Source organism: Micropterus salmoides, unplaced genomic scaffold, assembly GCF_014851395.1.
Source record: "Micropterus salmoides isolate LMB-PRFRI ecotype aquatic unplaced genomic scaffold, ASM1485139v1 Ms_hic_scaffold_1, whole genome shotgun sequence".
Lineage (NCBI taxonomy): Eukaryota > Metazoa > Chordata > Actinopteri > Centrarchiformes > Centrarchidae > Micropterus > Micropterus salmoides.
Window position 1 is genome coordinate 23,574,911 of NW_024040040.1, and position 13,777 is coordinate 23,588,687.

The 13,777-nt window shown below is 40.7% G+C and overlaps 1 protein-coding gene across 3 annotated transcripts; it reads left to right on the top strand.

Annotated features, from left to right (window-relative positions):
* Window positions 1-1,592: 1,592 nt before the first annotated feature.
* On the top strand, window positions 1,593-12,835 carry LOC119905659. Of its 3 annotated transcripts, XM_038722899.1 has the most exons (8): window positions 1,593-1,769; window positions 1,952-2,054; window positions 2,911-3,177; window positions 5,775-5,905; window positions 6,100-6,141; window positions 6,232-6,339; window positions 7,750-7,863; window positions 12,398-12,835. In XM_038722899.1, exons 4-8 carry the CDS (start codon window positions 5,839-5,841, stop codon window positions 12,562-12,564), a joined length of 498 nt encoding a protein of 165 aa, XP_038578827.1. In that variant the 5' UTR covers window positions 1,593-1,769; window positions 1,952-2,054; window positions 2,911-3,177; window positions 5,775-5,838; the 3' UTR covers window positions 12,565-12,835. The 3 variants fall into 3 exon arrangements, with proteins under 3 accessions (XP_038578827.1, XP_038578838.1, XP_038578819.1); XM_038722910.1 differs by lacking the exons at window positions 1,593-1,769; window positions 1,952-2,054 and having other exon boundaries at window positions 2,711-3,177; XM_038722891.1 differs by lacking the exons at window positions 1,593-1,769; window positions 1,952-2,054; window positions 2,911-3,177 and having other exon boundaries at window positions 4,187-5,905.
* The last annotated feature ends 942 nt before the right edge of the window (window positions 12,836-13,777 follow it).

Consider the following 13,777-nt stretch of genomic DNA (forward strand, 5'->3'; position numbering starts at 1 on the left):
TATCATTCCAAAATGACATCATGGCGCAAGTTGTGAATGAACCCGACCTGGCCGCGACCTACGGAATTCAACCGTACATGCACGAGCCAGACTCTGAACCTGAGCTGGAAAGGGAAGATGTAGAGTCGATGGAAGGACGTCTACATCAAGATGTCTCTGAATGGTAAAAACAATCATTTTGACTGAGACATTCATTATACCTTTTATTTAATGTAGATTACATTAACGGAGATGTAGTCTACTTTTTTTTATCAGCTTACAGTTGTTATTGAGATCAACATTTGCTATCATGTGGTGTTTTTGCCTTGTTTTACATTGTGGTTTTTTAGACATTCAAATTTGTGAACGATTCGGCGTAAAATGATTAGCACAGACACCTAACGTTAAGCCAGTGGGAAGGGTTGTAGGAACCGCGTCATTAAAAATGAATTTAATCCACTGGTCCCTGACAGCTTGGTCCGTTCTTGGGAGAGAAAACACATTTAAGTTACATGTTGATTCTGGCAGTCAACAGCAGAGCAACTCACGTGTGCACTACGTTTCTGCATCTTTCGCAACTGAATATGAGGGGGAGAGGGGCAGAGCGGACTTCCTGCAGCATAGGTCTGCGGTGTCCATATATGGTATATCCTGCCCCGTCTTGACGTCAAGTCGGGGCAGAAATTAAAATCTCGTATTTGAGTGCACGTGGGCTGGTTTACGAACCTAGGGGTAAACAAACGCTTCACTTTTTAAATATCGGCTTCCCGGCCAGTGTATAATCGTTAGGCAATCATAACATACAATAGCCGTGTTTCCACTGTCGGGCCAGAGCCGGGCCGTGCTGTGGAGCTTCTGGCCAGACAGTGGAAACGCAACAGATTTTGAGCCCGGTGCTCCTGGCCCGAGGCCATTAGCCCGGCTCGGCCCAGTTTAAAGCCCTGGCTCGCACTGGCCCGACAGTGGAAACGCGGCTATTGATTCTCGTGGAAAAGGAAAATTACAGGTCATGACTCCTTTAAGGGAACCAAACAGAGCATAGACAGGACCTCAATGATGCATTGATGTGGATGGGTCTGCATCAAAAACATTTTTTGGCCACAAAGTCTGATCAAAAAAGCACTTTACCTGTAGAGTGTGTATCACAACTGGGAGAGTGCTGAGCATTGTCTGCAGGTAATACACTGACTAGACGCAAGAACATCAACCTCACTTTGAAAATACTGTAGTATCTGTTTTTGAGTCCCAGAATGAAATGTTTAATATATATTATTGTAGGAAGAGGAGTGTTTGCCACACACCCCCATTGAACCCGGGGACTTCGTGTTGGAGTACAGGGGTAAACTCCTCACACAGGAGGAATGCAAGTCAAGAAAATACTCAGAGATTGAAAGCACATTTCTCTTTGACTTTCAGTGGCAGAATCATCACTTATGGTAAACATTGAAAGATGGATGTTTTGTATTGATTTAGAGAAATTTACGAGTTAACCCTGAAACAAGGGTTTAATACTTGATGAATGAGTTAAGCACAAATACTCTTAAATTCTTTTGAAAATAACTCTTTCAATAAAACTTTTTTTTCTGATACTTTTCAGCCTGGATCAATCTGAAGAAGATTTATCTCTCGGAAGATTGGTCAATGACAACCACCAAAATCCAAATTGCGTTATGAAAAAAATCATAGTTGACAACAAACCACATTTGTGCCTTTTTTCTCTGAAGAAAATAGAAATAGGAGATGAAATTGATTACAACTATGGTGATTCAAAATGGCCTTGGTGCAGTAAGGTGAGTTGGTTAGATTAAGTCTAGAGATTTCTTTTTTAAATTTTTTTTGTTGCAAAAGCAAATTTTGTATTTCTCCAATATTAACCATGTTTCCAATATTACTCTTGACTGTCTATGGAAATGCATTTAATCTTTGATCTGTGATGTGTGTTAAAATGAGTTCTTCTTTATCTGCAATCCAGTTGAAAAAAAACCCAAGCTCCAGCCGCAGCAGAAGAGAATGAGACCAGCCCTGTTCCTCAGATGCTTAATGATAGACCTAACCCAGATCAGACCTGCACACAGGTAAAAGTACATTCAAACACATTCATCTATGCTGACATGTATGTGGTGGTGTTCTATTACTAAAGTGGACCAATGCTTATGTGGCTTTATATTGGCTGTTAAAGGCCAGGTAATGTCACACACACCGGCATGTTTCCAGTCATGTTCTTATGGGGTCCTTCCATCTTTCCAAATACATTTGTTTCTCAAGTCTCTCCTTTACACACTCATATGTCTGTAGTCTGACCCATGTGGGGCCCTTCCGTCCAGTTCTTACTGTAATTGTTTTTAATGCACTATGGCAACACCTGACATGACCTCAACTGTGATTTTAACATTCGTAATTGTATACTGTGTCTGAGCTGTTAGATGTTTTAAAGCATCTTTTTGATTTGAATTTTGATGTTAAATATTTTGATTTGATGCACTGAAAACCCCTGTAATGGTCAATTGGACCATGGACCAATGCTCATGGGGCTTTAAAGTAGTCAGGTGACCTTATTGGGTTGTAAAGGCCAGGTAATGTAACACACACTGGCATCTTTCCAGTCCCATTCTTGTGGGGCACCTTTTAATGCATTATGGTAACATCTGGGGAGGAAAAAGAAGAAAATCTGCATACTGGGTTAAAGCTCAGTTACCTTTTTTACTGACTAAAAAACAAAGGTTTCGATCCAAATGGTCTTCCTCAGGCAACTATATGATAGTATTGTAATACTATAGTATAGCTGTACTCTGATTTTAACATTTATAATTGTACACTGTCTAAAAGGGCTGATGTTCACATTTCTGGATTTAGATTTTTAGTCAGACCATGCCATGTTTCTTTGGCCAACCTTTCTAATTCCATACTTAATGAATTTTTGTTTATTTTTAGGTATTTACTGTCCAAGGATTTTCACTGGTTGATTATCCAGATAGTGATGAAACTAATGAGGATGGTATGGAAAACGAACCTCCCACCCCACACCTGGATGTTATTATAGGGCAGAATGATATTGGCCCAGATGTTTCAGATCATTTGTACGATTCAGATGAAACTGTTGTGAAAGAAACTTGTGATGAGGCTTCTCCAAGCAACCATTCCAACAATCAATCGGATGATGAACTTGTTCCACCACTGAGACGCACAAAAAGCATTCTGGTAAGCCCCAAAACACATTTTAACAATATAATTAACTTGTTTATGTAAATTTTTTTGCCACTAGTAAGTGAATTTGAATTTTATATTTGAATGGGAATCATTCACTTTGAACCTGAATCAATTGTTTTGAACAATTGCTTTTAAAATCTGAATTTAAATGGACTCATTTGAAATTGAATCTATTGGATTGGCATAAACACCTGCAGGAGTGATGTCCAGTGATCAGCGCTCAGGTGTGTGCTTAAAAAAAAAAAAAAAAAAAATAAGATACAACGTGCCCAGTGATGTAGGCTACTGGTCAGCCAGCATACCGGGACAAACCCCGGTAGGCCGACGCTATCACTCCCGGACGATGCGGCCGGTCTCTGTTGCCAAAATCCGGTCGAGTCCTCCTCCTCGCCTGGTGCATTAATTATCAATTAAATAGAGATCACCAACAATCAATCAGTAATCATTTATTAGAGAAGCTCAACTCTTCTTTTCTGACTGATTAAATTATTGACTAATCTCTCCCTCTCTCTTGAGTAGTTCCATGTCTACAGGAATGACACTATATCATTATGATGAATCATTTGCTGTGAAGTCATTAAATTTAACAATCAAATGCATGAAAACTGAAACGTTACTCTTTTTTAAATAATTTTGTCAACGTTTACTCCACCTGGAAGGCAGTTTGGACATGGGCCTCAGCAGGTGGATGGAGGGGTAATATTGGTCAATAATTTTCATAGGTGTCTAGCTCACCTGACAACCTCTGAATGGTCTCCCTATCAATAAAAAAAATACAGCAATCATACAGCAAAATATCTCCATGTCTCCCTTTTTGCAGATGGATAGAGTACAAGATTTTACCCACAGTCTCTATGATTAAAGTAGTGACAGCGCAGAGGAGACTCCTTTTAAGTCTGAAAGGGATTCACAGAAACTGAGAAGAAGGTCTTGCCGTCCCGTAAGTCTTTTTTGGGGGGGGGTTTACGATTGTGAAAATGTCTGTTGCTCTTGCTAGTGAGTCTGATGGGGATTCTTCTAATTTGTAAATTTACTTGTACTGAAAATGGTCCATACAGATTTTTCTTCATTTAGTATCCTGAGCCTGTTCAATCAGTATCCTCAGGTTTTTTATATTTAATGTTGCAAAAATAGTTATTAACAGATGTGTGTTTGTTTTTAAAGATTCAGATAAATCTCATGGAATCGGATGACTCAAACTTAGGTAGCGAAGAGGAGTATATTCCAAATCCCATGGATGAAAGCACAGAAAGTGATAGCAGTATGGAATTAACCCTGGAAAAGGAAAAAAGAACAAAGGTGCATCATCCAGTCAGAGCAAGTTTAAGCCCAGAGAGAGAGGAAGTAGATCCTCCAGAGAGAGTGGAAGCGAGTCCTCCAGTCAGAGCAAGTCTGCAGCTTCAAACCCAAAAGTACTAAACCAGGTAAAAATAGAGTTCAGGCATTGTGCTTTCGCTGAACCTTCTCCATCGGAATATACAGACGCGTATTGGAAGTTCTTGAGTGTAATGAGTCAGGACAAGATTGCAGTTGCAATTAAAGGAGACAACTGCATCCTCAATTATGGGTTCAGGTTGTTCAAAAAGAATGAGAAAGTCAGTCAACACCAGTATATACGCCAAAAACTGAGAACTTGGCAGGCTTTTATTGGAAGCTAAAAAAATCACACATGTGAAGACCATTCAAGAACTCATCAAACCTGAACAGTACTCCCAGGTTGTCAGAGCTGCAAAGAACCTATCTGGATTCAGTGAGGAAACTGGCATATACCAATGTCCCTCTCTTGCACGCAAGGTAGGACACAGCCTGCATTCGTTGGCTATGTTTATCAAGTCCGAAGGACTGAAAAAGAAAGATAAAGAAACCATTAAAGATGCTGAGGAGTTCGCACAGTTGTATTTAGATAGTTGGAGGTTTGATATTGCAGGCCAGGCATTAACCCAGCTTAACCGGGCCAAATGGAATGCACCGCAACTTTTACCTCTTACACAAGATATCCAAAGGCTACATTGCTATCTAGAAGAAAACCACAGCAACATCTCAAAGATTTAAAAGAACATCGTTCATCCACAAATTGGAAGGAACTTGCAAAAGTAACACTGACTCAAGTTATGCTTTTTAATCGGCGGAGAGCAGGTGAAGTGTCCCGAATGCGCCTGTCTGCATACTTATCGAAGGACACATCAGAGGAACAGGGAGATGTAAATTTGGCCCTCACAGCGCTTGAGCAGAAGCTCTGCAGGCATTTTGTGCGAATAGCAATTGTTGGAAAAAGAGGAAGGAAGGTTCCTGTTCTTCTAACCCCATTAATGAGAGAATCACTTGATGCTCTTACTGAGAGCAGAGAAGAATGTGGGGTGCTAAAGGACAATGAATATCTGTTTGCATTGCCACAATCTGCCCATTACCTCAGGGCTTGACTGCATTAGACAATTTGTCAGTGAATGTGCTGACATAAAAAATCCTCAAGCGCTAACATCAATTCAACTGAGGAAACATATTGCTACCCTGTCTACTGTTCTGAACCTCAAAACCACCGAGCTCGACCAGTTGGCAGACTTCCTTGGTCATAATATCGCTGTTCACAGGAAACACTACAGGCTCCCAGAAAGCACCCTCCAATTAGCCAAAGTAAGTAAAGTCCTCCTGGCAATGGAACAAGGACGCCTAGGAGATTACAAAGGAAAGAGCCTCGATGAAATACAAGTCGATGTGAATGGTAATTAACTTTATATTCTTGAAGGCACAATATATGACATTTAGTCTTCCGCATTCAGAAAACAACTATTTACCATGTAAAACATAGGGCAGTAATGGTGACGGGATGAGAGATAATGCTACTGTTGTATACTCTTGCAGATTGCCCATAGTTTCAGCTTTCCAAACTCAATTTTTTATCAATTATCATTTTAGAGACCATTGACATGGAGGGACCTTTAGCAGAGGACATTGAAGGTATGTGTATACGATGTTCCTAAATTGATTTTTAAATGATCCGTTTTAGATATTTTGTGTATTGTATTCTTAAGTTATTTCCCTCTCCAGATGTCAGTATGCTAAGAGATGATGGGTCAGACGATGAGGTCAGCATGTCATCCACGCAAGAATGTACCTCCACATCACAAAGTCAAAACCAGGGAGTGTCTGCAACCGGTGAGCTTGAACGCAATTCTTACCTTTCGTGCATTTCACACAGCACGTGGCAAAAATTTGAACATCAACAACTCCACCTCCCTTCTTTGTCCCACCCACCTCTTTCTCCTGCAACTCTGTCAGGAGACCTGTCTGATGCAGAGGCTGCACAATCAGTCAAACACAACCCCAGTTTTAAAACTGAACACTGCGTCAGTACTGCCTGAAATTACAAGTAGCATTAACTTTGAGGTTAGCGTGAACCCACCTATTGCTTATAGGTTGCTCTAATCTCTCGGCACGGACTTCATACAGGGATAGCACAGCTACTCCAAAAAGGTCCCTGTCACTACAGAACATCTGGAATGTGCACGATAAGGTGATGCAGGACAATTCCCTGAGCACATTATCCAAGTCTGCTTCATGGTAGCAAACAGACTCCACGGTTGATCGCAGTGACCACACTTGCACTGCAAAGGGTTGCCGACCCTCTCCTCACTGTCATCTCCGTCCGGAGCCGCTGCAGCTCCCTCAACCAAAAACGGGTCTCTCAACCCTCCTCCTCATCACTGGCTCAAACGCATATGCCATCGGGTTAGATGACTTCAAATAAACTCGTACAGCCTTGTCGTCTTGACATGTTTCCTCCTCATCTGTGTACTCATACTCGTCTCTCTGTAACTGTGTACTCGTACACAGTTGAGGAGGAAAAATGTTTGAGTAGCCGTGCAATCCCTGCGTGAAGTCTGCGCCGTGAGATTGGAGCAACCTATAAACAGTAGGTGAGGGCACACTAACCTAAACGTTAATTCTACTTGTAATGTCAGTAACAACAGTCGCTTTCTGTCTGATGAAATCAGTTCATCTTATATTGTCCAACATACAATCTTTTCGGCGCACAGCTACTTCAGCACTAGTGGACTGCGTGGGACGGTCTGTCGTCCGTACACTATATGAGGAAATATACTGCTTGAGGGCCACTACCCTTTAGGTCTTAGATGTTTCCCTGCTGCAACACACCTGATTCATTGTGCAGAGCTTGGCAACAAGCTGTTTGATCTATTTAATTTGAATCAGGTGTGTTGCAGCAGGGAAACATCTAAGACCTAAAGGATAGTGGCCCTCGAGGACTGGAGTTGCCCATCCCTGGGCTAACATGACAACTAATATTTTCACGTCACTAGTCACTTGAAAAGAATTTAGGACTATAGGAGACGGGATGAAATAAACTGTCTCTCTTTAAGAGACACAAATCCCATATACTGACTTCTTATTAAGTGCCTTGAGAAGACATCTGTTGTGAATCGGCGCTATATAAATAAACTGAATTGAATATACTAAATTATTTTATAAAATAACACAACCACTGTACGGACGGCTATTACATATTTCATGTAGTGTATACTACAATAAAGTTATTTCTTTGTCCAGATGTCAGTATGCCAAGAGAAGAGGGGTCAGAAGATGAGGTCAGCATGTCATCCCTGCAAGAATGTCCCTCCACATCACAAGTCCAAAACCGGAGTGTGTCTGCAAAAAAGAGAGGTAAGCTTTGGGGCTTGCACTCTCTTTTGGGCCAGAGCTGCTCATTTATTTTTAAGGGCTTTTACTTTGCTTCCTTGACTCAACACTTGAAATATGTCTGTCCCTCCTTACTGTCCGGTGCCACAAGCCTGACAGTGACTTGAAAGAAGCTGTTGCAGGAACAGACCTTGTGAGCCTGCATTGTCGCAGGTTGTGGGGTTGGGGAAAGACTGGCATTATCACCTTTATATCAATAAGAAGTCTGTATTTAAAAAAAAAAAAAAACTTCAACACTTTATGGACTTACTCAGGAACAATGCTTGCATTTCCTCCAACAACGGAGGTGTACAGTGACCAGTTGAAAAACTCGAACAACCTATAATCACCTTAAATACCTCCTAACTGCTAGTGTTCCTTCATCCAAGTCTCATTAAGCCTCCACATGCAGCTGACTTTATTAAATGACCTTTTAAAAGTGCCTTATAAATAGAAAATATTATTATTATTATTATTTTGTGAAATGCAAAAAAGAATAAAATTGCTTTAAGTGAGAGTGTGTGTTTATACTCGAGTGTAGGGTAAAAGCATCCTGTTGCAGTTTCTTTTCCAGAATTATAATGTAATGCCGTCAGCAACACACAAAGAAAAAAGAATGCAATCATAACAGTTAACTATAAATAAAGTTAAAAAGCAAAACTAAACGGAATGCGTCTGAGCAGGCACTCCTCCGTTGCTTTCTGCCTTTCATTCACCCGTTGCAGCTCTTCCTTCAGCCAGTTGTCGGTCGTTCTCATGGTTGTTTTGGCAAAAGAGGGATCACGGGGCTTGGAGAAGCTGGCAGCACAGGGGGGCTGGGGTTTTTCCTTCATGCACTCTTTCAGCAACGAGACCAAAACATCTGGAGACTTGTGATTACTCTGGCCAATTACAAGAGTACATCCACGTAGCTGCGTTTGCGTAGCTGGGCAGCGCGTCAGGTCCGAAGAGGTGCCCATCAAGCTGCATAATTAAGGATTAATTTGCAGTGTTTGTTTTTACCAAACCAGTGTATAAAATGAATAATAATCTCAGTCATGTTATTATGAAGAGTTGTTTATTCCAACAAATAAGAACTTTATTTATTTACATTGTTAACAGTGCAATGTCTGCAGTGTTCTCTCGCTCTCCACTGAAATCTATGTGCTCAGTGTGAAGTCCACCTTTACTTATAGTGGTAATCCCAGAAACAGTTCCTGTCCTCTGAAAAACAGAGGCGGACATCACACTTAATGCATTGAGTATTGGTGTACCCTTTACTGCAATGTCTGCAGTGCCCTCTCTTTGTCTTCAGGGGGAAACGTCCAGTTTGGTCCATGCGCACATCCATGGGCGGTGGTTTGCGTGACTTTTTAGAAGAGGGAGCCTTTGGACTTCCATCATCCATGTGTGGTCTCTTTCCACTATTCAGAGGGCTCCTGTCTCTGGGCTCTTGTTGATTGAAGATGGCCGTCCTCTCTTTGGCGTTTTCAGTGTTGTGTCCACCAGATTAGAATATAAAGAACAAATGTATCAATTTATGTACATCTCAAATTCCAGTCTGATTTATCACAAACAAGGTAAATAGCACAAATAGATCATTACCGTAATGAGAGAGGAAGCCAGCTGTGCTTGGAACTTTCTCATGTTCAGTATCTCCTTTGGCATCCTGAGAGCATAAGCTGTGCTGCTTGTAGAGGAGCCAGGTGTTGACCACAGCAAGGGTGATTGTGTGCCAGAAGATGTACATGTACCACCGCCAGGATTTCAGTGCATACTTGTGTTTTGCTGTAAATGAGTCCAACAAATCCACACCTCCCATGTATTTATTGTAGATGCCCACAATGGAAGCCTTTCTAACGTCAATGTAGGTTTTGGCGGCTTTGTCCCAGTGTTGAATCTCCTGAACAGGTTCTGGTCCAGCGAAGTGTCACCGCCCTGTTGTCGTACCATTTGACAGCACAGATTCCCCCTCTACTCTGTGGTCAAAGCTTCCTCTGCCCTTCTTCTTCAAGCTCTTCACATGTAAAGATTAAAGTTGGGTAGATGCACTTGCCTGGCTGTTCCCACATAATGGATTCCTTGCTCAAGGAGCTTCACTACCAGTGGAACGGAGGTGAAGTAGTTGTCTGCCTAGATCTTGTTGTGTTGACCCTTTGGAAATGTGGAGGCAAGCTTCATTACAACATCACCTGACAATCCAAGTTTAGATTTAACTCGTACATCATTGTTGCTCCCTTGGTAAACATCAAAGTCAAGCATCATGCTAGAGATTCCAGCTTTCACCCATACTTTAAAGCCCCATGAGCATAGATTACCTTACATATACTTCTTGATGCTGCTGAACTTCCCGTTGAAGGGTATCATCATCTTGTCCATGGAATGTGCTCTTCTGGTACCACCTGCAGGCAGTTTTCTCTGAGTGAATCAAGCCGGGGTCTGAGTTTCCAGAGTTTGTCCCTCTTTTCAGTCTCTGGCACGGTTAAATTGTTTACAAAATGTAATGTTCCATCCTCAGGTACATGCCCAATGCTGCCTGTATTTCTTTTGTATTAGTGTTGACTGATCTTTCATCATTTTGAATGCTGTACTCATTTGTATTTGTTGCCAGAGCTTGAACCAAATCTTCTGACACAAACCTTTGGAAGTATTGCAGTGGTGTGTGGAGGGAGGTGACATCATCTGTGAGAGCTTGACCAGAAAAATCAGTGACGTCTGTCTTGTGGCATGATTTATTTCTTTGATTGCCCGGGCTCAATATTCACATTAGCTGGACAATCGGTAGGTTCTTGGTTTTCTTTGTCCACAGAGACATCAATATCTGATTCTTCATCACTTGCATCAGTGTCGTCAAAGTCTATGTCCACATCACTTTCTCCGTTTTGGATGATGGCAATTACATTGTGCACATTGTACCGAGGATTTCTCCTTGCTGGTGGCATTCTGAAATGAAAAAGATAAAATTGAAACAAATTTCCATTGTATATACAAATAGCACACATGCCTCATTATGACGTGTTCACACTTTGGACTGAAGCAGCCTATTCACACATCTCACTGGTCACGCTATACCCTAATGGCTCACCTATAGTAGACTGTGATTGTAATCCTTACAGGAATGCATTCAGCGTCCAGTTTACAACAAAAACAGTGATGAACATTTACACCTGTGTCAGAACAAAGCACCAGGAGCATCCCGCACAACTTGGAGGATTGGCCAGGTGTCTCTTGCAAAAGAGATCTTGGATCTCAATGGGACAGACCTGGTTAAATAAAGGTTTTAGGCCTAATGATAATAAGCTCTTTGACTATAAATTGATAAGAACATTTTGTTTATCAGTAGACTAAGAAAGGGCAGATTTGCACAAACAGAATTTCTTTGTTAGAAAGTCCTGCAGAATGTGATAGCAAATTATAATGTTTAGATATGGCAATATATCTTTCAACTTTAGTCTCTAATACAGTATAGAATATGTAATCCGATATAAAGCTAAAGGGTATAATGTTTAAATCCTGTATAAATGTGAACATTTTCATTTAAGTTCCCCTCAAGATGTTCCTTAGCCTGGGAAAACCCAGACAACTTCCGGCAAATTTAGATTTGCTCTGAAAGTTAGTCTGGCAAAGAGCTCATTCAAGCCCATTTCCAATCCACCGAAATCGCGGCACCAATCAGAAACGTTGGGGCGGGCTTTACACGATGACGACAGCGCTGGGATTTTGAAGCAGATTTTGTAGCCTACATTACAAAGATGGATGCCGCCGTCGAACATCACTCGTTCGAATCAGCTATCGCGTCTGTTTTAAGCGGTTTGAATGTTTCCTTTTTGTTAAAAACCGAGCAAAGAACAACACTCGGAGATGTTTCTCTGCCGGCCGCCGCTCTGCATACATCATCTCCTTCATCGCTCTGATTGGTTTTAGGCCTACCCGCGACATCCGTTGGTGATGCCCCTCTGGAAATGATTTGTCTATGACGCTTTGCCAGACCATAACTCAGTTACAACTGAGAATGGTCTGGTTTTAACCAGGCTAGATGTTCCTCTTAAATACAGGGCAATTATGACTACCACTCTCATCCAACATTGTAATATCGCAACATTTATAAAACAAGCTCTAAACAAAATGTAGGGCATATTTTCAACATTTACTGTACATGTCCTTGTTCTAGACACTGTAATAAACACAGAAAAACACATTCCAAGCATTTTACTTACTTCAAGATGAATCCAGTCCAGTAAATCAAAGGGATGTTGCTTGATCAGAAAGTTGTAGGATGTGTCACTTCTTGACTTAAGGGGGGTGGGCTTTGTATACAAATCCTGGATCCAATTACATGGTGGGAATAAAATGTAGGACCCACAGATCATATTGATGTGGTTGTATAAACAAACAAACAATAAAAAAAAAAGACAAAAGGGGTTTTGGGAAATAACCACAATTGTTGTAATTCTGAAACAGTGGGTCTTACAGGGTTAAGTAAGATAAAAATTTCTTTATAAAAGAAAACCTACAATGTTTTGTGTTTTTGCCTACATAGGAAAACAAACAGCCATCAAAAGAAGCTGGACCCCAGACGAGTGTGCTGCAGTGGACACACATTTGAGGAGATTTATTTTAAGGAATCAAGTTCCTGGTAAAGAAGAGTGTCAGCGCTGTATTACTGCAGAACCTCAAGCTCTCAAACAGAGACTGGAAAGCAGTTAAATATTATGTTAAAAATCGCATTACAGCCCTGAGAAGAAAAGTCTAGTGTGAAAGCACCTAATGGAACTGAGGTAAAACCAAAACATTAGAGGTAGGATCTTAAAATGTTTTGTCTTTGGTTGTGTTCTGTTGTAACCTTGTTGTTGTTGTAGGGGTTTGCTCAGGTTTTATGGCTGTCCAGTGGCCAACAAATATACACATTTCACAGTTCTTTAATTTTATTTTTTATTTGATGGATGTAGGATGGATGTTGAATAGATGTTTGTTGGATGGATGGATGTAGGGTAGATGATGGCTGGATGGATGTAGGGTAGATGATGGCTGGATGGATGTAGGGTAGATGATGGCTGGATGGATGTTGACCAGATGTTGGCTATATGGATGGATATTGATTTTCTTATTTATTTTAATACATTTTTTTTATTTTAGGGCCTGAACATTGAAAGTGTGTGGGGCATATGTTAAATATTTCAAAGGATTTTTCATTTCTTTAAATATCTCTGTATCTTGATTTCAAAATTTGAGGCTTCACTGGAAAGAGCAACTTTAACTTTAACTGTTAACATGATATTATGGATGCAGTCCAATGAAACATATATAATGCCTATATAAGAGAAACTGTTGGGTTTACATAAAAGTTCAGGCTGATGTTGTTCAAACATTGAGTGCAGATTGTACAGACCTCTAGACATTAAATTAATAATTTGTTTAAATCATTTCATAAAAAGTTTGACTGACAACTATGTGGCATAAACTGTCATTACAATAAAATTCGTCATTTCAGTTTTGTCATAAAACTGTCTTTGAAGCCGTATGTCTTGTAATCTGTAAAGGCAGATGGAAAGTTTCACATGTATACATAATTACTCATTACAAAAATAACTATTTTAGTCCAAAATAAGGAAACTGGGAGTAATAATAAAGGCTGGTGTCAGCAGCTGCAGATAGTGACCTTGGGCCCCATTAACATATAAAAACTTGGTGTGTATGTGGGCGGACCCCACAAGTCGGCAATCCTAGAAACGGTCCCCACAAGGGGCCAAATACCTTTTTTGACAAAACTTTTTAAATTTGTCAAATTGAAGTGATATTAATGATTGAGATTTTTTTTTTAGATCTAATGTTGTTTTTTACAGCAGTGTAGGACCACTGGAAAGGGTGGATCCCACAACGCATAAAAAAACTGTTGGGCCCCATGAGGGGGCCTGCGTCA